The following is a 26825-nucleotide window of genomic DNA, read 5'->3' on the forward strand; positions in this document are numbered from 1 at the left end:
ACAATATTTAAGATATATTTTTCTGTTAGTTTAATTCTAAGGATTAAGATAACAATGTTTATAGTGATTTGCTTATTAGGCTGCAATTACAAAAGATTTGGATTATTAAAATAATTGATGTAGTGGAAGTGAAATTTTTCTGTCATACTTTTTGTGACAGTCATACTTTCAAGTTTTGCTTGAACATAAACCTAGATGTATCAGATGTATGAGAATATTGTAAAAGGCATTTTCCTTTCTCAAATTGTATAACATTGAAATTGTTCATTTAATAATTTTAAGTATGCTGTTCTGATGAGTCATAAAGATCCTAGGTTGTATAAAATCATATAGAAGAATAAAAATTTATCTTTCTTTTAAATATTTTTCTTTAGAGCCCTCATTATGCACTAAAATCATATAGATAGTATGACTTGTTTATTGATCATCAGTGACATTAACAATGAAATTTTATGCTTTTTCTTTTGTCAACAGGTTGATATTAGAAGTTTTCTGGTTATTAGAAATTGAATGTAATGGCAGCAGAATTTTTAAAGAGTTGCTGTAGAGGATGTTTCTATGGTGAAACAGAAAAGCACAAGTGTGAGTATTATTTTGATTTTGGTAACCTCTTACTTAGTGCCTTCTCTGTGGCATTTAATAATAAATGAGTAAATTAGGAATGTTTTCTGACTTTGATGGGAAGGCACACTAGGTTGTTACTTCAGAACTCCCAAGGACCTTGAGGTACAGTGGAGAGATTAATTCAAACCATGAGAAAACCCTGAACATCACCATAAAGAAGGTAGCATTTGTTGTGGGAGCCTGAATAGAATTTGGCAAGCTGGTGGAAAGAAGGAAGTACAAAAATCTGAGAGTTGGACATAGGCAGGTGAATGGAATAAAATAGTCAAGATAAGGAGAGAAGTGTGCTAGGGAAACAAACTCTGATAAATATTTTGATGCAAATAAAGACAACTTCCACTTTATGTTCAGTTACATTAAAAATATCTTGTGAATGAATGATCACTGTGCTGGCCAATTTTATGTTAACTTGATACAAGCTAGAGTCATTTGGGAAGAGGGAACCTCAATTGAGAAACTCCTTCCACCAGATTTTCCTGTAGCCAAGCCTGTAATTCATTCTCTTGGTTGATTATTGATGTGTTTGTGTGGGGCAGCTCACTGTAGGTGGTGCTGGTGGTCCTGGGTGCTATAAGAAGTCAGGTTCAGCAAGCCAGTGAGCAGCATCCTCCATGGCTTCTGCTTTAGTTCCTCCCTGAGTTCCCTGGATGAAGGACTACAGGCTATAAGCTGAAATAAACCCTTCCCTCCCTAAGTTGATTTTGGTCATGCTGTTTTATCACAGCACTAGAAATCCATATAAGACAATCACTGAAGAAGAAACTCATAACTTTATCAAGATCCACATTCATGAAAGATTCCTAGACTAGCTATTTCCTTTTATATTGTATGGTTTCTTATCTCTTCAGGGTTAAGATTGCAACTTTACTTTTCTCTGGTTCTTTATTTCTTGTAGAGTAGAGCTTCTTAGTATATATTTGGATATGAAGTTTTATTAGTCCATTATTTGATGCCAGTAACACAGTGCCTTTGCTTATTACAGACTGGATAAGGAGTTTATTTTGGTCCACAATTCTGAAGGTCAAAGGTGACAATGGTTTTCTTGCTGGCAGTATCCTGAGGCAATATAGAGTATCACTTGATAGAAAAGCAGGGAATGAACACATGTAATGATCTCTCTGTGTCTCTTACAAAGCCACCAGCATCCAACCAGTGATTCTCTATCCCCAAAGCCCCATATCTAAACACATGATTTGTTTAAGTTTCCGTTGATAGTTTTACTTTCCTTACAAAGTGGATTGTGGGTTAATACCCTTATAGTAGGGATTAAATGTCAACCCATGGGCGATACACTTCAACCATATCCAGTTTATAGTAGAAAGTTTCTGTTTTACATTAAAACATTTCATAAATTCCTGCACTATAGTAGTTGTACTTTTATTCATTCTACAGATAATACCAACTATATATAAAGATCAACTGTCCTTTTCCAACCTATCTTAGTTATACAACTATGTGTATGCTATTTTAGAGAAAATACAGGGGAAATTGCTGATGTGATAAATATTTAGTCATTATGCATTTTATTTTGTGATTTGTTTGAGAGTTTTATAGACTTGAAGACTTTTGGCTTCTCAGAATTGACTTATGTATTTGAGACTCAGGTTTATCCATAGAATTAACAACAAAAGTTACTGTGTTTATAGCATTTTAAAATGACTAGATTTTTATTTGAAGATATTAATTAAATTCTGAAATAAACTTACTTTCCATCAATGAGTTTTTATGGGAATGACTCTTAAAAACTGGTTTATCATTCTAATAGGATAATGTGTTTTGGCAGTAATATATTAATTTATTAAATCTTGGTTCACCAAGATTAAATTCCAGAAGTGCTTGTTAGAACTCGAGTAGCTTGTATCAGAATGTTTTTCTAAAATTACTTTAAAAAGGCCAGGCATGGAGTCATACACTCTTGTCCTAGCATTCAAGAGGCAGAAGCAAGTGGCAGAAGCCAGCAGATCCCTGTGAATTCCAGGAAAGTGTGGTCTACATAGCAAGTTCCAGGCTAGTTAGGGTTACATAGTAAGACCCTGTCTCAAAACAAAATAACAAAATATAATGAAAATAAAAATAAAATTGATTTAAAAAGTACTAACTATTATGGGTTTAGATTACATATAGTCTATATGCATAATTGTGACTTACTTCTGATCTTTTTCTTCCTTTGAATGCAGTTTCTGTGGAAAGGGAATTTAAAGCATCAGTCTCAAATAGCCAAAATACCATCTGTACACCTCCATTGACTTCTGTTTCAGTAAAGTCCCAAGTTGGCTGTAGTGAGGATTATTTGCTTTCCAAATTACCATGCGATGGCAAAGAAGTACCATTTGTGGTGCCCAGGTTTAAATTATCTTATATTCAGCCCAGGACACAAGGAACTCCCTCACATCTGGATGAACTGGAAGGTAAACAGTAAAATATCATGATTTAAAAGTCATCATTGACCATTTAAAAGCTATTAATGGTGTTATTTTGCTTTATGTATTTTTCACACAAATTTATGCAAATATTTATATTTGAGTTCTTTTCTGTAGAACAACTTAATGAACAATATTTTTGAAATGTCCCATTGTAGAAACTGATCACAGTATAGCATGGCACATTTATACATAGTTTGATTTAAAAATGATGTATTTTTATTTATATGTGTATGTGTTTATATTGGGTATACCACGTTTTTTTGTTTGTTTGTTTGTTTTTTATGCTTGTGAAGGCCAGAAAAGAGTATTGGATCTCCTGGAGCTAGAGTTACAAGTGGTTGTGAGCTGCCTAGTGTGGATGCTGGACACTGAACTTGAGTGCTCTGGAAGAGCAACAAGTGCTTTTAACTGTTGAGTCATATCTCTCCAGCTCCTCCAGTTTGACTTAAAAAATATAGGCATACTCTCCTTTATGCAACTAGAAAGAAAAAAGTAATCAGTAAAGAATGAAACAGAAATAGTTTACTTACTATTTTATTAAATTTGGTATAATAAATTCTTTCATCTTCAGGTATACTTCCCTGAAGTATAGGTAATAGGTACATGAATAAGGTAAAGTCCTTGTCTGAAATTTGGTTCATATTGTAGAGGTTAATTAGTAAAGATAAAATGAAACGATTAAAAAATAGTTTGTATTAGTCCATTGAAATACTGTCAGTCACAGTGGACTTTCCCCCAAAATTTTACTAAAAAAAATTTTCAAGTATATAAAGGAATTGAAAGAACTTAACAGTAATACCTCTGTTTGTAATACTTAAATTGTCCAATTAGCATTTTACTATGTATTTTTCATCATTAGTTTATATAATGCCATCCTTCCTTTCAATATTAACCCTCTTTTTTGGCAGCGAATGGGTGAAACATTTAAGAATGTATTGAAGCCATCAATATACTTCTAGCATTTCCTCAGACTGTGTATTAGGAAGGTTGTGTAGGGGGAAGAATAGAGGAGAGCAAAATAAGAGATACCATAAGAGAGGGAGCCATTATAGGTTTAAAGAGAAATCAAGCACTAGGGAAATGTCCAGAGATCTACAAGGATGACACCAACTGGCCATCTAAGCAGCAGTGGAGAGGCTACCTTAAATGCCCTCCCCTGATATTGAGACTGATGAATAACTTATATGCCATCCTAGAACCTTCATCCAGCAGCTGATGGAAGTAGAAGCAGATACCCACAGCTAAACACTGAACTGAGTTGGAATCCAGTTACAGAGAAGGAGGAGTGATGAGCAAAGGTGTCCAGACCAGGCTGGTGAAACCCACAGAAACAGCTGACCTGAAAAGGGGGTGCTCTTGGTCCCCAGACCAATAGCTGGGAAGCCAGCATGGAACTGATACAGACCCCATTGGTGTCAGTAAGGAGGCCAGGGAAATATATGGGGCCTCTTGTAGTAGATCAGTACTTATCCCTAGCATAGGAATGGACTTTGGGAGCCCATTTCACATAGAGGGATACTCCTTCAGCCTCGACGCACGGGGGAAGGCCTAGGCTATCCCAAAGGATATGACAGACCCACCCCCACCCCATCAAGACTGAGCAAGGCATCACCCCATATGGAATGGGCTTCAAAAAGGCAGCTCATGCACTAGGGATAGAACCTGTTCCCACTGCCCGGGATCCCACAAACAGACCATGAATATATTTATATATATAACAATAATAAAATAATGCTCTTAGGTTCATTGCTACTCTTATTGCCATAAACTAAGTCTCATAGTAACATTTTGTTTATGTGCTAAGTGATTTGTTAGTTTATAAGGTATGTAAATAATGGCTCTCAGACATTACAACTCTTTAGAATTTCCCTGCTTTAGTACTGTACTTGGATTATGCAGTGTTATCTGAACCAGAGTGAAGATAAAATTTCTTCTCATATCTCATATTTTATTTTTCTTTTCTGAACTCAGTGAAAATAATTTGTTTTTATCATTTAGCTTAATTCAGAAAATACCAGTTTATTTTGTAGGTTCAATTTTAAATAGGACAGAGTCAAAGATAACAATAATTTAAACTTTTTAAATAAATTCCTGTGTGTTTTATGTGTGTAAACTATATATGAGTGCATATTTGTGTTTGTGTTGTGTATATATACTAGTGGAGGTCAGAGGGTGGCATTTGTTGTCTTCTTTTGCTTTCTATCCTATTTTTGAGACATTGTCTCTCCCTGAGCCCAGAGCTCACCAATTGGCTACATTGGTTGGCTAATGGGCTCTGGGAATTCTCCTGTCTCTGTCTTTTTAGACCTAGGGTGACAGATAAGTGCCAACACATTTGACTTTTATGTGGTGAGATCTAGAGTCAGGGTCTCCTGTATGTAAGGTAGGTACTTACTGACTAAGCCATCTTTTCAGCCCTTAACCCTAAACATTTAAAAGTATATGTGCATACATATGGCTGCATGAATGTCAGGGGATGAGAAGACTCCCTCTGGTGACGTTTTTAGGAATGCCATCTGCCTCCACTGAGAAGAGGATCCCTTCCTTAGGCTCACCACTTGGGCTGGATGAACTGGCCATCATGCCCTCTCACACGTCTATGCCCAGCAGCTTTGATGGATTCTGGGAAATAAACTCAGATCCTTGTGATTGTAAAGTAATGACTTTATTGACTAAGCCATCATATTTTAAACCTCTGGAAAATCTTAGTTTATGCTGTATGATTATTAAACCTGAAAGGAACTGTTAAATTGCTTTAGCCTTTTAAAATTGTAAGTGTCTAACATATGGAGGAAAATGCACAAAACAGAAATGTAAAGCTCAGTGATATATTAAAGAGTAAAATACCCAATAGGTATTTTAGGCACCACCCAAATAAGGAAAATGGAGAATTACCAGCAAGCCTACCTCTTATTCACTAAATATCACAATTGTTATTGCCATAATTTTTGTTTTTCTTCTTACTACATATGCATTTATTCTTAAATGTTATGTGTTTTTCCTGTTTTTTGGTCTTTATTTTTTGTTTAGTTTTTCCTTTATTGAAAATAGAATTTTTTCATAGAATGTATTCTGATTACAACCCCCAACTCCTCTCAGTTCCTCTCTGAGTCCCTCACATTCAGAGTCATATTTTTTCTGTCTCTCCTTAGAAAACAAACAGGCATCTAAGGAATAATAATAAAATAAGATAAAACAAAAACAAATCAGAGTAAGATAAAACAAATGGAGGAAAAGATCCAAAAAAGCACAAGAAATATACATAGCCTTAGAGACACACATGTAATCTCATAAAAACACAAAACTGGAAGTCATGCTATGTATGCAAAGGACATGTAAAGTAAAATAAATAAAATGCCCAAATACAACATTATGAGACAAAGAACCTCCAAAGATGCCATGGAGTTCATTTTGTGTTGTCCATCCACTGCTGGACAGTGAGCTTACCCTTAAGTCAGTTTTCCCCATAGTGAGACTTCCTTGAAGAAAACCAATTTTTCATTGGCAAGTGGTTATCAACTGGAGAAAGTTTTTGGGTTAGGAATGGGAACTCCATCTGGTACAGACGTGTGGAGGCCCTGTGCTTGCTGCCACAATCTCTGTTAATATGGTCATGCTCTGTTTAGAAGGGCTTGTTTTATTAGTGTCCTCCATCCCCTCTGACTCTTATACCCTTTTTGCCTCCATTGTGTAAATGAACCACTTTATCTTTATCCATTCTTCTGCTGATGAACTTCTAAGATGACTGTGTCCAATTTCTGGCTATTATGAATAGAGCAATAGTGAACATGGTTGAGCATGTGTCTCTGTAGTAGGATGAAACATCCTTTGGATATATATGCCCAAGAGTGGTATAGATGGATATTGAGGTAGATAGATTCCCATCTTTTTGAGGAACTGCCACACTGATTTCAAGTTCACACTCCTGCCAGCAATGAATGAGTGTTCCCCATACTCTATTTCCTCACCAGCTTGAGCTATCATTTGTTTTATGGATCTTGGCAATTCTGATTGGTATAAGATGAAATCTCAAAGTAATTTTGATTTGCATTTCCCTGATGACTAAAGATGTTGAACATTTAAGTGCTACTCAGCACTTAATTCTCTTCCCAGCTTGCTGCTTTGTCTCAATGATGATATTATTTGCTGTATGGAAGCTTTCAGTTTCTTTTAGTCCCACTTGTTAATGGTTGTTTTTGGTGATATATTATTTGTTATTTAATAATGCTTGCCTGAGGGTTCAGAATGCAAAAGTCGCCACAAGCCATAGAAGCCAGGCAGTGGTAGTATACACTTTTAATCCCAGAACTCCGGAGACAGAGGCAAATGGATCTCTGTTAGTTCAAGGCCACACCAAGCTTACATGAAATTCATCCAGTCTAAAAGAGAAACAGCTCACACAAAGGAGATCTCTGTACTTGGGATACCAAGCCTTTAATCCCAGCTCTAGACAGGTAGATAAGATAGGAGCAGGGCATTCAGTATTCAGTTGCAGATATTTATTCTCCAGCCACGATGAGGATAGGACAGCCCTTTCAGCTTGAGTTAAGAGATAGGAGCTAGCAGCTGGCTGCTTTGCTTCTCTGATCTTCATCTTGAACCCCATTATCTGTCTCTGGGTTTTTATTATTTGTGTTACAGTTGTTTTTTAATGCTGTGCTATTGGTGTTCTGTTTAGAAGTCTTTTCTTGTTTTAGCCTTTATTTAAATAAAATGACCTAGTCAGCATATATTCTTTTGTTTATATATTTTTTATTCTGCATCATGTTTATGAGATTTTATTCAAGTAGCCATAATTTTATTGTTTTCATATCCAAACATAAGTATGCCTAATCTATTATTTGTTCTAAATGACATAGGATATTGTAGCATGCTTATATATATGTGCATATGTAATACCACTGTAAAGTATTTTTGTGGCAAATATATATTAAATTTTTCTATTTTATTTTACTTTGGTGGAAATTGGAGTTTTTTCTAACTTGGCTACTAAGAATAACAATGGTTGTGAACCCTCTTGTATATTTGTCATACATGTATAGCAATTTCAGCTCTATATATGTTTTGGGTGGCATTGTTGGATCATAGAGTATAAATATCTTCAGCTTTAGTAGAAATTACAGAACTCTTTCACAATGATTGCATAGATTTACACCCCTACTAGCAGAATGCAACAGTTAATATTGTTTTATTTTCTTGCCAACACATGTCATTGTCAGTCTTTTTAGTTTTAATCATTTTGCTTACATGTGTATCTTTCTGGGGTTTTAAATCATGTTTCTTTTATGACTAATGAGATTTATAGCCTTCCTTCTAAGTGCCTATTTAAGTTGTAAACAGATTTGTATAGAGGCTTAACTGTCCTCTTCTTGACTTTTAGAGGCTTCTCACATAATGAGACAGTTTTATTTGGTTGCATGTGTCTTTTCCCACTCTGAGTTTCCTGTGTGCTTTCTTAAATAGCCTTTTGATGAACGTCTTTTAAATTTTAGTATGGTTAAAATACTTTTATGATTAATGTTCTGTGTGTAAAATCTTTCTTACGGAAAAGTTAACTATAGAAGGTTTGTCTTTGATATTTAGTTTAGACCTGTGACCTATATGTAATCTTCAAAATAAATATGATTAAAGTAAGTCTTTCCCCCCATATCAGTATCTAGTTAACTTTGTAGTGAAGACCATCTTTTCTCCACTGCTACATGTGATCAAATATCCATAAAATAATCACTCTTTCAGGATCTTGTATTCTGTTATATTAATCTGTTTTTCTATCTTTATACCAAAGTTCAATTCTTTATACCCAGTATGAAAATAATTTTTAATTTTTGTTTTCTTCTTATTCCTTTGTTTTCTAAATATTTACTTTTATTTATATGTGTGTATATGTGTCTCTTGTGTTTGCCATGGTGTGTGGGCCTGAGGAATCCAGAAGAGGAAGTCAGATACCCTGGGGTTGGATTTATGGGTAGTTGTGAGCTGCCTGACATGGGTTCTGGATTCTGAACTCCAGTGCTCTGGAAAAGCTGCAAGTGCTTTTAACAGATGAGCTGTCTCTCACGTCCCTTGATTTTCTTCTTAAAGGTTATGTTTTAAAAATATTCTTGGTTCTTAGTATTTCTATAAATATTTTCTATTGATTTTGCTGTTATTTGATTTCCAACTTAATTGCATTGTGGTTGAAAAATGCTTTATTTGACTTGAGCCGTTTCAAATAAAAAATCTGCTTAGTGTATCTTATTGCATGTGGTCAATTTTTTAAATGTTGTTTTCTTAAAATGGATATATGTAAAATCATTTAAAATATGTTATATATGTAAGTAGAAACATAAGAGGAAATTCAGGTCATGAAGTACAGAATTATCCTTGCACAAAGAAAAATGCCAGAAATTTGCCAGTGTTTCTTAAGAACAGGATTCTTGGCTCATTCCTGATATACATCATGCAATTACAGTCCTATAAAAGTGTGCTGGTTAAGGTATATATTTTAGTATAATTTGTGACAAAGTATTTCTAACATGTTCCTTCAGTGTATCAGTTGTTGGCTTATAGAAACTCTTGCTTTCAGGATCCGCCAGAGCATCTTTTGGAGATCAAAAGGCAGAACTTTGCAGTTCATTCTACCATGGGCCCAGCTATGATGTGTATAATCCATGCTATATGTATCAGCACTTTTCACCTGATATAAGTAGACGCTTTTCTCCTCATTTTGAAACAAAAAAAATGTATGGATCTGGTAAGAAAACATTTTTTGTACTTTTCCTCTGGGCTTATCTTTAACAAATTTAGAAATTAAATCTAAGACCCTAGCAGAAATAGTTATTATTAAGAGCAGTTTTAGAATAAGAGCAAAGCAGACTTCACATGTGTGTGATAAGTGTTATGGCTTCTCTCTGGTGTTATAATTAATATAAAATTGACAGGTAATGTATTGTCTGTTGCTAGTTCCAAATTCCATTTTATTTTCCTTTTAAAAAATTTTTATTATAGATTCTTTTACATACATTTTATGTTGTGTACTTAATAAATATTACAATAGATATTTATATTTCCATTTTCTATTCCAATCAGCTAAATGAATTTAAGAACTCATGATTGAAGGTAGATACAAATAATAAAAAATAACTAGAATTTTTTAGTTTGATATTTGAGACTCTGTCAATTATATAACTACCATGTGTATGTTAGATTCATAAAATTCTCAGGTTTTTAGATTTTATCAGTCTATATGCATACATGTATCAACATCACTGAAAATAACATATTTTCTTAAGGGCTGCTCTGTGCTTAGCACTGTGCTAGAATACACCCTTAGTGAGCAGAGTTCCTTTTTAAAGAGATCTTACAGTTTGGGAAGAGAACTAGAAATAAAAGAGCACATGGGACTCAGGATTAAAATGTTATTATGTATGTGCTCATTAAAGTCAAATTACATTTATCAGAGAATGCTTAAGTTGTGTTAAATTATTTTTTCTGGATGAAGGACTAGGGGAATATAAGAAAAAATGCTTAAAATTTGGTGGGGATATGCAAATGTGTTGTTTGATTGCTATAGACACCTGTTTTTTTTTTAATTCAAATTAGGAACAAGCTTGTTTCACATGTCAATCCCTTCTCCTTCTCCCTCTCCTCTTCCCCATCCCTCCTCCCCCACCCCCAACCTACCCCCCACCCTATCCACCCTCCACTCCCCAGGCAGGGTAGGGCCCTCAACTAGGGCTCCGCAAAGTTCACCACATCATTCTGGGCTGGGCCTGGGCCCTTCCCCATGTGTCCAGGGCAAGAGTGCATCCCTTCATGTGGGATGACCTCTCAAAGTCCCTTCTTACACCAGGGAAAAATACTAATCCACTACCAGGGGCCCCCTGGAGTACAGAGGCCTCCTCATTGACATCCATGTTCAGGGGTCTGGATCAGTCCTGTACTGGCCTCCCAGACAGCATCTGGGGTCGATGTACTCCCCCTTGTTCAGGCCAGCAGTTTCTGTGGGTTTCTCCAACCTGGAACAGACACCTTCTATCTTCATTCCTCGTCTCTTCAACTAAGTTCCAGAGTTCAGTTCAGAGTATATCTGTGGATGTCTGCCTCTGCTTCCATCAGCCACTGGATGAGGGCTCTAGGATGGCATAAAAAGTAGTAGTCATCAATCTCATTTTAGGGGAAGGATGTTTAGGTTATCCTCTCCACCATTGCCTGGATTGTCAGTTCATGTCATCCTTGTAGGTCTCTGGAAATCTCCCTAGTGCCAGATTTGTCCTCGGATCTATAATGGCTCCCTCTAATATGGTATCTCTCATCCTGCTCTCTCTCCTCTATTCATTCCCCAACTCAATATTTCTGCTCCTCCATTTCCTCTCCTCCACTCCTCTTCTCCGGCTCTCAATCTGGCAGCTCCTTCTCCCCTACCCTTATCCTCCCAGTTAGCACAGGAGTTCCTGCCTCTTCCCATTCCTGGGGTCCATTCCTTTATCCCTTAGAGTCCTTCATGTTTCCTAGTTTCTTTGGTGAAGAGGATTATAGGCTGATAATCCTTTGCTCTATGTCTAAAATTCATATATGAGTGAGTACATACCATGTTTGTCTTTTTGTGACTAGGTTACCTCACTCAGGATGGTTTCTTCTAGTTCCATCCATTTGCCTGCGAATTTCAAGATTCCATTGCTTTTTTCTGCTAAGTAGTACTCCATTGTATAAATGTACCACATTTTTTTCTATCCATTCTTAAGCTGAGGGGCATCTAGGTTACTTCCAGGTTCTGGCTATTACAAACAATGCTGCTATGAACATGGGTGAACATATGTCTTTGTTGTATGAACGTGCATTATTTGGGTATATACCCAAGAGAGGAATGGCTGGATATTGAGGTAGACTGATGCCCATTTTTCTGAGCAAACGCCATACTGATTTCCAGAGTGTTCTTACAAGTTAGCACTCCCACCAGCAATGGAGGAGTGTTCCTTTTTCTCCACATCCTCTCCAGCATAGATTGTCATTGGTATTTTTGATTTTAGCCATTCTGAGAGGTGTGAGGTGGTATCTCAGAGTTGTTTTGAGTAGCATTTTTCTGATGGCCAATGATTTTGAGCACTTTCTTGTCTTTCAGCCATTTCATATTCCTCTGTTGAGAATTCTCTATTTAGTTCTGCACCCCACTTTTTAATTTCATTATTTGGTGTTTTGGGTGACTAGCTTCTTGAGACCCTTGTATATTTTGAAAATCAGCCCTCTGTCAGATGTGGGGTCGGTGATCTTTTCCCATTCTGTGGGCGGTTGTTTTGTCTTACTGTGTCCTTTGCCTTTCAGAAGCATCTCAGTTTCAGGAGGTCCCATTTATTAATTGCAGACCGCAGTGTCTATGCTACTGGCATAATGTTCAGGAAACAGTTTCCTGTGCCTATTTGTTCAAGGTTATCTCCCACTTTCTCTTCTAGAAGATTCAGTGTGGCTGGATTTATGTTGAGATCTTTGATCCATTTGCACTTAAGTTTTGTGCATGGTGACAGGTATGGATCTATCTGCAATCTTCTGCATGTCCGAATCCAGTTGTGCCAGCACCATTTGTTGAAGATGCTATCTTTTTTCTATTGTATAGATTTAGCATCTTTGTCAAAAATAAGGTGTTCGTAGGTCTGTGGATTAATATGAGGGTTTTCAATTCCATTCAATTGGTCTATCTGTCTATTTTTGTGCCAATACCAAGCTGTTTTCAGAACTATGGCTCTGTAATAGAACTTGTAGTAAGGGATGGTGATGCCTCCAGAAGATCCTTTATTGTACAGAGTTGTTTTGGCTATCCTGGGTTTTTTATTATTCCATATAAAGTTGAGTATTGTTCTTTCAAGGTCTGTGAAGAACTGTGTTGGGATTTTTATGGGGATTGTGTTGACTCTGTAGATTACTTTTGGCAAGATTGCCATTTTTACTATGTTAATTCTACCTATCCAAGAGCATGGGAGATCTTTCCATTTTCTGGTATCTTCTTTAATTTCTTTCTTTAAAGTCTCAAAGTTCTTACTGTACAGGTCTTTCACTTTTTTGGTTAGTGTTACCCCAAGATATTTTATGTTGCTTGTGGATATTGTGAAGGGTGATGTTTCCCTGATTTCTTTCTCATTGGATTTATCATCTGTATATAGTAGGGCTACTGATTTTTTGAGTAAATTTTGTATCCTGCTACCTTGCTGAAGGTGTTTATCAGCTGTAGGAGTTCCCTGGTGGAACTAAGGTCACTAATGTAGACTATCATATTCATCTGCAAATAGTGAAAGTTTGACCTCTTCCTTTCCAATTTGTATCCCTTTGATCCCCTTTTCTTGTCTTATTGCTCTAGCTAGAACTTCAAGTACAATATTGAAGAGATATTTAGAGAGTGGACAGCCTTGTCTAGTTGCTAATTTTAGAGGAAACGCTTTGAGTTTCTCTCCATTTAGTTTGATGTTGGCTATTGGTTTGGTATATATTGCGTTTATCATGTTTAGATATGTTCCCTTTATTCCTGTTCTCTCCAAGATCTTTATCATGAAGGAATGTTGGATTTTGTCAAAGGCCTTTTCAGCATCTAGTGAGATGATCATGTGGTTTTTCTTTTTCAGTTTGTTTATATGGTGAATTACATTGATGGATTTTCATATGTTAAACCATCCTTGCATCCCTGGGATGAAGCCTACTTGATCATGGTGGATGATTTTTCTGATGTGTTCTTGGATTGGATTCGCCAATATTTTATTGAGTATTTTTGCATCGATGTTCATGAGGGATATTGGTCTGTAGTTCTCTTTCTTAGTTGTATCTGTGTGTGGCTTTGGTATCAAAGTGATTGTAGCCTTGTAAAAAGAGTTTAGCAATGTCCCTTCTGCTTCTATTGTGTGGAGAAGTTTGAGGAGTACTGGTATTAGCTCTTGTTTGAATTTCTTGTAGAATTCTGCAGTGAAGCCATCTGGCCCTGGGTTTTTTTTTTTTTGGGGGGGAGGCTTTTGATGACTGCTTCTATTTCATTTGTGGTTATAGGTCGATTTAAACTGCTTATCTGTTTTTGGTTTAATTTTGTTAAGTGATATCTATCCAGAAAACTGTCCATTACCTGTAGATTTTCAAATTTTGTGGAGTACAGGTTTTCAAAGTATGACCTGAAATTTCTCTGGATTTCTTCAGTGTCTGTTGTTATATCCCCCTTTTCATTTCTGATTTTGTTAATTAGCATGTTCTCTCTCTGCCTTTTGGTTAGTTTGGATAGAGATTTTTCTATCTTGTTGATCTTCTCAAAGAACCAACTGTTTCACTGATTATTTGTAATGTTTTCCTAATTTCTACTTTATTGATTTCAGCCCTCAGTTTGAGGCGTCTACTGGCGTCTACTCCTCCATGGTGAGTTTGCTTCTTTTTGCTTGAAAGCTTTCAGTTGTTCTGTCAATTCTCTAGTGTGACTTTTCTCCAGTTTCTTCATGTGGGCACTTAGTGCTATGAACTTTCCTCTTAGCACTGCTTTCAGAGTGTCCCATAAGTTTGGGTATGTTATGTCTACATTCTCATTAAATTCTAGGAAGTCTTTAATTTCTTTTTTTTTATTTCTTTCTCAACCCAGGAATGGTGCAATTGGGTGTTATTCAATTTCCACGAATATGTAGGTTTTCTGCAATTTGTATTACTGTTTAATTCTAGCTTTAAATCATGGTGATCTGATAAGATACAGGGAGTTATTTCAATTCTTTTGTAACTGTGGAGGTTTGCTTTGGTGCCAACTATGTGGTCAATTTTAGAGAAGGTTCCATGTGGTGCTGAGAAGAAGGTATATTCTTTTGTGTTTGGATGGAATGTTCTATAGATATCTATAGATAAACCCAGTTGGATCATAACTTCTGACAGATCCTTTGTTTTTTGTTAAGTTTCTGTCTGGTGGTCCTGTCTCGTGGTGAAAGGGCTTGTTGAAGTCTCCTACTATAAGTGTGTGTAGTTTTACGTGTCGTTTGTGCTTTAGCAATGTTTCTTTTACAAATGTGGCTGCCTTCGTGTTTGGGGCATAGATGTTCAGGATTGAGACTTCATCTTGATGGACTTTTCCTGTGATGAGTATGAAATGTCCTTCTTCATCTCTTTTGATTGATTTTAGTTTGAAGTCTAATTTGTTAGATATTAGGATTGCTATACCAGCTTGTGTCTTGGGCCCATTTGATTGGAAAATCTTTTCCCAACCTTTTACTCTGAGGTAACACCTGTCTTTGAAGTTGAGGTGTGTTTCTTGTAAACAGCAGAAAGATGGACTCTGTCTTCGTATCCATTCTGTTAGCCTATATCTTTTTATGGGTAAGTTAAGACCATTGACATTTAGGAATATTAATGACCATTGATTGTTGGTTCTTGTTTGTTTTGGATTTATTGTTGGTGGTGTCATTGTGTATGGATTTTGCCCTCCTGTTTCTTTTTGTGTTTGGTAAAATAGGATTATCTATTTCCTATGTTTTTGTGAGTGTAGTTATGTTCGTTGGGTTGGGGTTCTCCTTCCAGAACCTTCTGTAGTGCTGGATTTGTGGATATGTATTGTTTATTTTTTGTCATGGAATATCTTGTTTTCTCCGTCTATAGTGATTGAAAGTTTTGTTGGGTACAGTAGCCTGGGTTGACATCCATGCTCCCTTAGTGCTTGTAGGATATCTATCCAAGACCTTCTTGCTTTCAGAGTTTCCATTGAGAAGTCGGGTGTGATTCTGATAGGTCTGCCTTTATATGTTACTTGGCCTTTATCTTTTGCTGCTCTTAATATTTTCTCTTTATTCTGTAGATTTGGTGTTTTGATTATGTGTCAGGGGGGACTTCTTTTTGTGGTCCAGTCTGTTTGGTGTTCTGTAAGCTTCTTGTACTTTAATAGGCATGTCCTTCTGTAGGTTGGGGGAGTTTTCTTCTATGATTTTATTGAATATGTTTTCTGTACCTTTGAGCAGTGTTTCTTCACCTTCTTCTATACCTATTATTCTTAGGTTTGGTCTTTTCCTGGATATTTTGTGTTAGGGATTTGTTGGACTTGAGATTTTCTTAGGTCGATGAATGTATATCCTCTAGCGAGTCTTCATTAACTGAGATTCTCTCTTCCGTCTCTTGAATTCTATTAGTTATACTCACATCTTTAGTTCCTGATCATTTATCCAGCCTTTCCATTTCCAGCATTGCCTCATTCTGTGTTTCCTTTATTGTTTCTATTTCAGCTTTCATGTCTTGAACTGTTTCGAGTGCTTCTTTCACTTGTTTTGTTGTTTTTTCTTGGGTTTCTTTAGATTCTTTAAGAGATTTGTTTATTTCTCGAATTTTTTGATCTGTCTTTTCCTCCATTTCATGTAATCTTTTACTTGCTTTTTCTTCTATTTCTTTAAGGGTTTTTCTTGTTTCCTCTTTAAAGGTCTCTATCATCTTCCCGAGATAATTTTGAGGTCCATCTCTTCCTCATCTTTTGTGTCAAGCTTTTCAGATCTTGCTGGTGTGGAGTCCCTAGATTCTGGTGGTATCATATTGGTCTTTCTGTTGTTGAGTGAGTTCTTATTCTGTCTTCTTCCCATATCTTCTTCCAGTGGGTGCAGCTGGGGTCTCTCTATCTCCTCTTGTGGCCTGGTGGTGTGTGCTGGCCAGAACTTCAATGTCTGCAGCTCTGGATGGTCTTGCCTCTCCTGGTAGTCTCCTCACTCTGAAGGGGTTAGGCCTCGGTGTAGGGGTCAGGTTGGTGAAGCTGGATGGAAGAGTGAGGTGTTTCCAGACTCAGGGAGCTCCTCCCTGCCAGGCGGGTCTACTCCAAGCAGGCGCAGGCCCAGAGAGATCGGGGTGAGTGGGGCTTTGGACAGGAGTTGGGCAAGAGCAGAGGGTCACTCACCTTGGATGGGACAGGTCCTAGATGCCTGTTTTAAAGATTAAAATAATTGAATTTTAAAGATTTTATCAGAATTTCTGTTTATATAAATTTGTATATAATATACATGATTCCTATGGAGATTTGTCATAAGCCAAATTATGAGATATTTGGCTTATGACAATGAGGTAAAATGTCACTGTTTCATTTTTATTAGTTTAAAAAATACTTTTCTCTTGTCCCTTCATAGTTTGTGATTTAAGAACCAGTAAACTTCCTGGTTCCCCTGGGCTAAGCAAATCTATGTTTGATCTTACAACTTCACCTCAACGATTCATCCAGGTATATAATTATATAAATTTCATTATATGTGAACTTTTCAAATAAAAAAATCAGAATTGTATGAATGACATTAGGAATTACATGTATTTCTGTGGCTATGTGTATTACAATATTTGAAGAATAAGTATTTGACATTTCCTATAGTCATTATTTTAGGAAAATTTCAGTGAATAATAAAAGGCATTATATTTGCTTCATTTTGCCCAATTTTGTATCTCTCAATTGGCATGAGCTTAAGGTTCTTGAGGCAATTGGGATTTGTAATCATAGTTAAAAGTACTTTGCTTATTGACTACAATCAGGCAGTTACTAGTATTTCTATTGGGGTGTAAGACTTTAATTTTTCAGTAATACTAGTATAGTATCCTTTGATAGTTTAAAGTGTTTCATTCTTAGATCAGCCAAGTTCTGTTTGAAATTAGGAACTAAGCCAGAAATGGTTCCTCATGTTTGTAATCCCAGCACTAGAAGGCTGAGGCAGGAGGATCATTCAAGAATATGAGGCCAGCCTAGGCCAGAGAGTAAAACCATGTCTGAAAACACCAAAATATAAAAAGGAAACATCAGACAAGTTATCTGTCATTTTGTGAAGGGAAAAGCACCCTGAGCATCTTCATATATATACTTATGGACTTTGCTTTATGTTGTTGGAGAAGGCATGCTTTATAAATGGGTATATATTCTAAATTAGCCTTAATAATTCTATCATTAGTTTTTAAATACATAATGCTTTATAGTCCTGTGATGGTTTCTGAATTTTTATTTTATGAAGTTTGCCTGATGCAGTAATGTTCCTGGTCTAAAGGGACTATGCTTTGATAATTCTGTTTTACACTTTTATAGGTTACTGGACATTTCCAGTAATGTATGCAATATGAAAATTAACACCAAGCCAAAACTACTAAAGGCTTTTCAGTATTACCTATGAAGGTTTTTTCGATACATGTTAGAGTGTTTCCTCTCCTATAAAAGTAGGAAATTCTGACTGATAACACTGACAAAGTTTGCTATCAAGGTGCTTATTGGGGCATAAATATGAAAGTTTTTAAAGTTTGTAGCAGTTTCTGGCTGAAGTATTTTTGTTGTTGTTGCAGAGACATGACTCATTGTCCAGTGTGCCTAGTAGTTCTTCATCAAGGAAAAATTCTCAGGGCAGTAACAGAAGCCTGGGTAAGGACTTCAGTATCCTATTTGTACACTTCTGTAGGGTATTTCTACTCAGTACTAGTTTGACAGTGTTATAATTGGATAAAGAAAAAAAGTGTTCTATACATTCTATATGCTTGTTATTGAACTTATGTTGACAGTAGTATCACAAACTCAGATTAGATAGATTATGGTTCAGTGTTCAGGCAAGAATGTATATTTTTTAAGGTAAGCCATTACATATCTTTTATTTGATACACACACACACACACACACACACACACACACACACACACACACACAGGGAGGTAGATTTTTTTTTTGGTTGTTCGTTTAGACAGGGTTTCTCTGTATAGCCTTAGCTGTCCTGTAGACCAGGCTGGCCTTAAACTCACAGAGATCCACTTGCCTTTGCCTCCTGAGTACTGGGATTAAAGGTGTGCACCATCACTACATGGCTTATTTGTGTTTTAAAGTATATGGATTAAGGAACTTTTAGAAGCACATAGACCTTATATGTGCTGTTTGCAAAAGTTTGCAGTTTTAACACAATCCCTCACATTGGAATTTAGTTAAATTCCTACACTATATACATTCTTAGTACATTTTATGTCTAGAGCTTCACTAAAATAGATTAAAGTGTGATTTTTGTCTTACTACATTGGAAACTTAAAAAATAAATATATCAGTTTTTGCCAGGTATGGTGGCACATGCTTTAGAGGCAAAGGCAAGCAGATCTGGGTGAGTTCAAGGCCAGCTTGATCTACATGATGAGTTCCAGGATAGGTAGGGCTACATTGGTTGGTATCAAATGAGCTTAAATGGATTAAGAAGATTGCATGGAATTTATATTTTTTGTCCTTTATAATTTAGATACAATTACCCTATCAGGAGACGAAAGAGACTTGGGGAGGTTGAATGTGAAATTGTTTTATAATTCTTCAGCAGAACAGATCTGGATCACAGTTTTGCAGGTAAATTAATGTAGTTAATATTGATTTTTATTAAATTGAATATTTGTAACCTGCAAGTATCTAGTGTTGCTTCTTCTTGGAGAAGGGAGTCAGTAATTGTCTTCATAATTTAGGATTGATTTGTATTTTGCAGAGTAGAGTGTTTAATAAAGCATTTAACACTGAGCTGCTAGAAGAAAACCGGGAAAGTTTCAAGATACAGGTTTAGGTAAAAAAAAAAAACAAAACAAAAAAACCCTATTTGATTAGGACTCTTATAGCCCAGGAAACAACTCCAAAGATTAACAAGTGGAATTTCATAAAATTGAAAAGTTTCTGAATAGCAAAGGGAAACTATCAGCAGAGTGAATGGACAGCCTACCTGAGAGAAAGCCTTTGCCAGTTATACTTTAGACAAGGAGTTAATATCTTGAATATATAAAGAAATGGAAACATTAAACAGCAAAACTCCCAAACTGCCAATCAATAAGTGAACTATAAAGAACTGAACAGATAGTCCTTGAAAGAAGGAATCCAAAAGGATAACAAATTCTTAAGTAACCTATCAGTATCCTCAACCATCAGGGAAATGGCTATCATCAAAAGCAAATGACAACAAATACTAGTGAGGATGTTGGGGAAAAGGAACCCTTTGTGGAAGTGTAAACTGGTATAGTTGCTATGGAAATCGCTATAGAGAGGTCTCAAAAAACAAACAAAAAATAAAGCTACCATATGGCTCAGCTCCCAGTTATGTGCCTAAAGGATTATAAATCTCACTACAGATGTACTTGCGTGTTCATGTCTATGACTTTTCTATTAAATCAACTGGATGTCTGTTAGCATAAGAATTGACTGTAAAAATATGGTATATATACACAATGGAATTTTAGTTAGCTACATAATCTGTATATTTCAGGAAAATGGATAGATGTGAAAATTAACAAGATAAGACTCAGAAGCTCTCTTTCACATGTGGGCCCTGCTTTTAATTTTTATATTTGTACTTATATGGACATGTTGGGAAATTAGAAAGAGGACCATAAAGGGGGGTGTTTATGGCTTGTTTTTAAATTGTTATGGAAAAGATTTTTTCAGGATAAGATTTTTGGATAATAATGGAATACATGTTCCTTGGTAGCTAGAAGAGGACAGCTGGGTATAAATGAGAGGCATGGTAAGGAGAGTAGTAGAGGAAGAGTAATAACCAAAACAAAGTATGTATGAAAATGTCATGATGGAAACTAATAGGAATCTAGAAGAATATCAAAATATTAATATGGATGAAACATGACATCATAATCTAAAATTTATTTTAAAATTTAACCAAAGATCATTAACTCAATAGAGCATGGTGGCTCACACCTTTAATCCCAGTACTCTGGAGGCAGAGGCAGGTGGATCTTTGAGGCCAGCCTGGTCTACATAATGAGTCCTGAAAACCAGAGCTATGTCTATAATCTCAAAAAAGTTATTAACTCAATAAATATATCACAAATATTTGTATTGTCAAAGTCCTTTCTAAAAACATAAATTATGCTTTCAATTTATTTTTGTTTTTAGTGCAGAGATGTAATTTGGCCCTCTAATTACGGAGACACTCCCACGATTTCCATAAAAGGAATTTTAACTTTGTCCAAACCAGTGCATTTCAAATCTTCAGCCAAAGAAGGTTCCAATGTAAGTGGCATTGTGTGTTTGAATTTTTACGTTTTCTCGTATTTATCTCTTTTATTTATGTAAAATGTGAGAATAAGAAAGTGTTTTGTTTTGGAGAAGCTTGCTTTGAAAAGAAAAAATTCTAAGATTATTTATTATTTCATTGTCTGGTATTAAGATGAGTTTAAAAAGAAAACTATAAATGACTAGAATATATTAAAGATTAACAATTGGTAAGAAACTCCTTTACTTTTCTTACTTCCAACACTCTTTGGCTTTGATTGTTTTTTGTTTTTTGTTTTTTGTTTTTTTCGAGACAGGGTTTCTCTGTGGCTTTGGAGGCTGCCCTGGAACTAGCTCTTGTAGACCAGGCTGGTCTCAAACTCACAGAGATCCGCCTGGAGTTTTTTTTTTTTTTTTTTTTTTGCTGTTTTTTGTTTTTTCCTCTTTGGCTTTGAAAAGTAGTTATAGAATTGTAGTTAATCTGGTTCCCCAAATCTTCTAATTATTATAACTAGAAGGATTATTTTCTTGAGTTTTGTTTTATAGATTGTTTTCATATTAATTTAAATACATGACCATTATTGTCTTTTGATATGATTAAAAAGTTGCTTTTATATGAAAATAAAAATATATTTTAAGATTCTTTACACTTATGTGTATGTGCATGTGTTGGTTTGTACACATAAGTGCAGTGCACATTTTGCCTAGAAGATTGCATCTCCTGGAGCTGGAATTAACAGGTGGATGTAAAGCCCCCTGATGTGGGTGAAACTTGAACTAAGCCATCTCTCCAGCCCTGAAAGGATAGCCTTTAAGGGAACATATCATCTTTAAAATAATAGAATTCAAGAAAAATTCATTTTAATTATTTTTAATGAAATACATATTGATATTTTAACTTAATATGATTAGGAAATATTTTATTGAAATTTTGTATACCATATATTCTAATCATGTTTTCTCCCTTCCCCAACTCCTCTCAGATCCTCTGAACCCACCCAATTCTGCACAGGAAATATTTTTTTTAATTACTCTAAAACAGTGGTTCTTAATATGTGGTTTGCAACTCCTTAGGGTTGCATATCAGATATCCTGAATATCAGATATTTATATTACAACTCATAACAGTAGCAAAATTACAGTTATGAACTAGCAACAAAATTTTATGTTTGGGTGGGTCACCACAACATGAGGAACTGTATTAAAGGGCTGCAGCATTAGGAAGGTTGAGAACCATTGCTCTAAAACATATATATTTATAGCTATTAATATAGCTTTTTACTTGAAGTATGTTCTAGGAAAATAATCTAAAATGAAAACAAAAACATATATAAAATATTGGTAATTTTGTACATAGTATGTAAAAAATCTAAATGTCTCTATGGGAAAATGACGCACTCAAGGATGACCACTTGCTGAATTACACAATTTTACTTTATGATTTTCAAATAAAAGTGATTTAACATAGAAAAAGTTAGAAAAACACTTTTTATCAATCTTTCATTTTCAAAATCTATTTTCATGTATCAAGTTGTTTGGGAGATACCTATTATGGAAAATATGAATTATATCAGCACACTTGCACTGTGTAAGACTGTTGAAAGTTTATGTGCAATATTTTATTGGTATAGTTCTATAGCTTTATAATTTAAAAGAAGCAGCTCAGTGGTTGGGAGGCCAACAGGAACATAATTCTGTCTGATAGATACTATTATTATGTGAGTTATATTTTGGAGATAATATCCATCATATTTGTTAGTTGACTAGGTATCATGACTTTTCAAAAAGCTGTACTAAGGATGTAAAGAAGGAAGTATATATCATAGAACAATATAGTATTCAGTCTCTTTTAAGTAGAGAAAGACTTTTTATGCCAACAGCTTAGATTCTGAATGCTTCATAAACTTGTATATGAAATTCTTGAACTATTCTCATTAACTTCTGAAGAATTATGATGACTAAGAAGAAAGGTGTATTAGAAAACCAACAATGGCAAAACAGTCTAATTTTCAAAAGGGAAAAGCTGTATTCTGGTGAGGTTGTTGTTAACATTGATCTTAAATTCCAAGTAATTATTAGGATAATTTGTGAAGCTAAGGAAGATAGTAAAACAAGACACATCCATTTTCATTTTTAATAAAAAATATTCTCGTAAACATATTCTAAATACCTTTATTAGGTATAAGAACTTATTTTATAATGGCATATCAACCTTTTTCAGTATTTATATTTAATGTTTTCTTATTTTTTAAAGGCTATTGAATTTATGGAAACTTTTGTATTTGCTATTAAACTACAAAATCTACAAACTGTGAGACTTGTATTTAAGATTCAAACTCAGACTCCCAGGAAGAAAACCATTGGAGAATGTTCTCTATCACTCAGAACTCTTAGTACACAGGAAATGGATTACTCATTGGAAATAATACCACCTTCAAAAATTTCTGTAAGTGATAATAGTAAACAATACTAAAGATAGTTCACATTTTTAAAATGGTTTAACGAATGACTTTTATTTGTCGGAGGTTAATTTATACAATATAACATGTTGGAAGACCATAAAAGCTCTCAAGAAGCAATATAATTTTAAAATAATATTTTAGAAATAATTTATAAAACATTAACATATCATTTTTTCTTTATTTTCTCCAAAATAACATCATGCTATCCTTTTCTAGTACATTTTTTCATTAATGTTTCATACTGTAGGAATAACAACACCAGAAGCAATAATCATGATGTGTGAACAACTTCAAATAAGTTTAAAAAATTTTTGTAGTAAGGACTCAGAAAAAAATATTATAAATCATAAAATCTTTATGCAATCTGAGATTACTATAAAGTAGAATTAAGAAAATGGTTTTAATGGTAGGTAACTTGTGTATCTGTTCACAAATTGGTTAGAATGGAATTTGGGTTTCTCTGCCCCATTACTAGTGATGGAGTCCAGAACCTTACACATGCTGAACACATGTTTTGCTGTAAAGCTGCCCCCTACCCCCATCACAGAATGGAAATTTGTTCTCATTTTAATACATTTTTGCTTTTATATAAAAACTTTTTATATTTCTTTGTTTTGGGAAACAGTATTATGCTATGGCATGTTTATGAAGGTCAGAGGACAGCTTGTGAGGAGTGGTTTTCTTCACTATGTAGCTCCTGGAGATCAAACTCTTATGTCAGGCTAGGTAACAACCACCTTCAGACTGAGCCAGACCAAGAATGGAAGTTTTGTTTTTGTTGTTTTTTTCTTTATTTCTTATTTGAATTAGAAACAAGCTTTTTTTTACATGCCAATCCCAGTCCCCACTCCCTCCCATCCTCCCTACTACCCCCCCCCCCCGCAACTAAAACCCTATCTATCACATATCCTTTCTGCTCCCCAGGGATGGTGAGGCCTTCCATAGAGTATCATCAGAGTCTATCGTATCCTTTGGGATAGGGCCTAGGCCCACCCCATGTGTCTTGGCTCAGGGAGTATACCTGTATGTGGATAGGGCTCCCAAAGTCCACACCTATGCTAGGGATAAGTACTGAACTCCTACAGGAGGTCCCATAGATTTCTGAGGTTTCCTCACAGAAACCCATGTCCCTGGGGTCTGGATCAGTCCCATGCTGGTATTCCAGCTATCCGTCTGGGGAGCAAGAGCTCCCCGATGTTCAGGTCAGCTGTTTCTGTGGGTTTCACCAGCCTGGTCTGGACCCCTGTGCACTTCACTCGTCCTCTGCATCTGGGTTCCAGTTCAGTTCAGGGATTAGTTGTGGGTGTCTGCTTCTACTTCCACCAGAAGCTGGATGAAGGCTATAGGATGGCATATAAGTCAGTCATCAATCTCATTATCAGGGGAGGGCATTTAAGGTAGCCTCTCCTCCATTGCTTAGATTGTTAGTTGGTGTCATCTTTGTAGATCTCTAGACTTTTCCCTAGTGCCTGATTTCTCTGTAAACCAAAAATGTCTCCCTCTATTATGATATCTCCATTCTTGTTATCATCTATTCTTCCCCTGACTCAACCTTTCTGCTCCCTCATGTCCAGAGATGGAAGACAGAATTTCAATTTCTTATTGCATAGTAATGCTAAAACTTAGAATCATAAGCTTTCAATTTCTTATTAAAATGTTTTAAGAAAATATTCATATTTCAGTCAATGGCATGTACATAGAAATTTGTTTTTCTTTTGCTTCTTTCCAATAAACCAATTAAGCAGAATGTTTGGTAATTATCAAATACTATATAAAACTCTTTGAGAAGTGTTAAACATTCTGTAACTTTATTGAAATTAGTACTGTAGTTCTCTATTCTAAACCCTGGCAAGATCTGCAGTGCATGTCCCTGCCTTATTCTTATTCTTATTCTTTTCAGATCACTAGTAGTGCATTTGTATTTGTAATATTGTGTTTTTCACTTCAAGGACCTTCTAATCCATAAAAGAAAGCTGTCTTAGGTTACATTTCACAAATGAATCACCAGTTTTTTGTTTGTCTTATTTTCTTCCCTTGAGTATTCTTTCTTTTACTGTTTGCTTCAGGGTTTCTTTGACCTTTTCCTTGTTATCTATTACCTCATTGCTTTGACTAGCTTCTTTCTTGCCAGCTTTTCTTGGCTTACTTCCATTCAGAATAGTAATGCAACTATGTTTATTGTAGCAATCCCTTGCCTTCTGACTTTGGTAACATCTACACTGATTTCTAAATTATCCTTTGTTACTTTAAAATTCATATTTCAGCTGATGATGGTGGTTCCTGCACTTGGGAGGCAGAGACAGGCAGATCTACAGAGCAAGTTCCAAGATAGCCACAGCTACACAGAGAAACCCTGTCTCAAAAAACCAAAACCAACCAAACAAAACCCTATTTCATATGTTTTTAAAATAATTTGATTGGAATATTTTTAATTCCTTTGAAGGTGTTTCTTTAGCATAAACAGTTTCTCCAGTTATGCTTAGAAACTTAATTTGTGCTTTAGGTTTTAGTCAAATTATCTTTTGATATGTCATTTTGAAGTTCAGTATGTAGATAACAACTTGTATTTTCAGAGTCAATGCAAGTGAATAAATTTTTGGAATCCACAATATTTATCCTCAAAACCTCTCATAACTTGATTTTTAGTGTCAGTAGAAAATACTTCAAAAAATTTTCACTCTAGCTTTTTATGTTAAAACTTTTGAAATATCTCCAAACTCTTTTGTGAACTACTAAATGACATTTTTTTCATATATAGGTTTGCCATTCAGAACTTGAACTGGGGACTTGTTTTCAAGCAGTAAATAGCAGGATTCAGCTGCAAATTCTTGAGGCACAATACCTTCCAAGTTCATCAACACCTCTGACTTTGAGTAAGTGTATCAGTGGTTCAAAGTGCATTCAGTGTGAAGAGGTTCCAGTAGGTTAAGAATCAAGAGACCAGTATGCATTAAGGACTGTTCCCTTCTCTGGATAAACAGCTAGAGACTATGATATGATGGTGAGCTATGCTTAGTTCACCTGGCCACCCTTAGAGCTGAAGATTGAGATTAATCCTACTTCAAGGGCTGAGACTATAAGGGAATTATCTAGGCAAGTAAAAGTACTATAATTAAAAGGACTAAAAATATATAAAACTGAGCATTCAATTCAAGAAGTCAGAAAAATAACAAATGTTAGGAAAACTGAAGTTGATAAATAAAAGTTAACAATATACAATAAAACCAAAAGCTTTTTTCTTTAAAAGAACCATTAAAATAGGAAAATCTGTAAGAAGATTGATAAAGCAAAATAGAGAAAACTTGATTGGTATTCTGAGCAGTAAAGATTATATAATTTTAAATTCAAAAGAAATTTCTAAGTCAGAAGAGAATGAATAATATGTAA

The 26825-nt window shown here is 35.3% G+C and overlaps 1 protein-coding gene across 2 annotated transcripts in view; it reads left to right on the top strand.

Annotated features, from left to right (window-relative positions):
* The first annotated feature begins 515 nt into the window (after positions 1-515).
* The window catches only part of Tc2n (tandem C2 domains, nuclear), a 32245-nt gene continuing 5935 nt past the window's right edge, over positions 516-26825 (top strand). The window contains exons 1-9 of one of the 2 annotated variants that reach the window (XM_035445951.1): positions 516-582; positions 2802-3032; positions 9613-9780; positions 17123-17214; positions 18309-18384; positions 19235-19335; positions 20878-20994; positions 23231-23422; positions 26197-26311. In XM_035445951.1, the coding sequence (XP_035301842.1) occupies positions 516-582; positions 2802-3032; positions 9613-9780; positions 17123-17214; positions 18309-18384; positions 19235-19335; positions 20878-20994; positions 23231-23422; positions 26197-26311 (1159 nt within the window). The remainder of the gene's footprint in view (positions 583-2801; positions 3033-9612; positions 9781-17122; positions 17215-18308; positions 18385-19234; positions 19336-20877; positions 20995-23230; positions 23423-26196; positions 26312-26825) is intronic. The other variant, XM_035445952.1, reaches the window with a different exon arrangement.

Source organism: Cricetulus griseus, chromosome 5 (assembly GCF_003668045.3).
Source record: "Cricetulus griseus strain 17A/GY chromosome 5, alternate assembly CriGri-PICRH-1.0, whole genome shotgun sequence".
In the NCBI taxonomy this organism is placed as follows: Eukaryota; Metazoa; Chordata; class Mammalia; order Rodentia; family Cricetidae; genus Cricetulus; species Cricetulus griseus.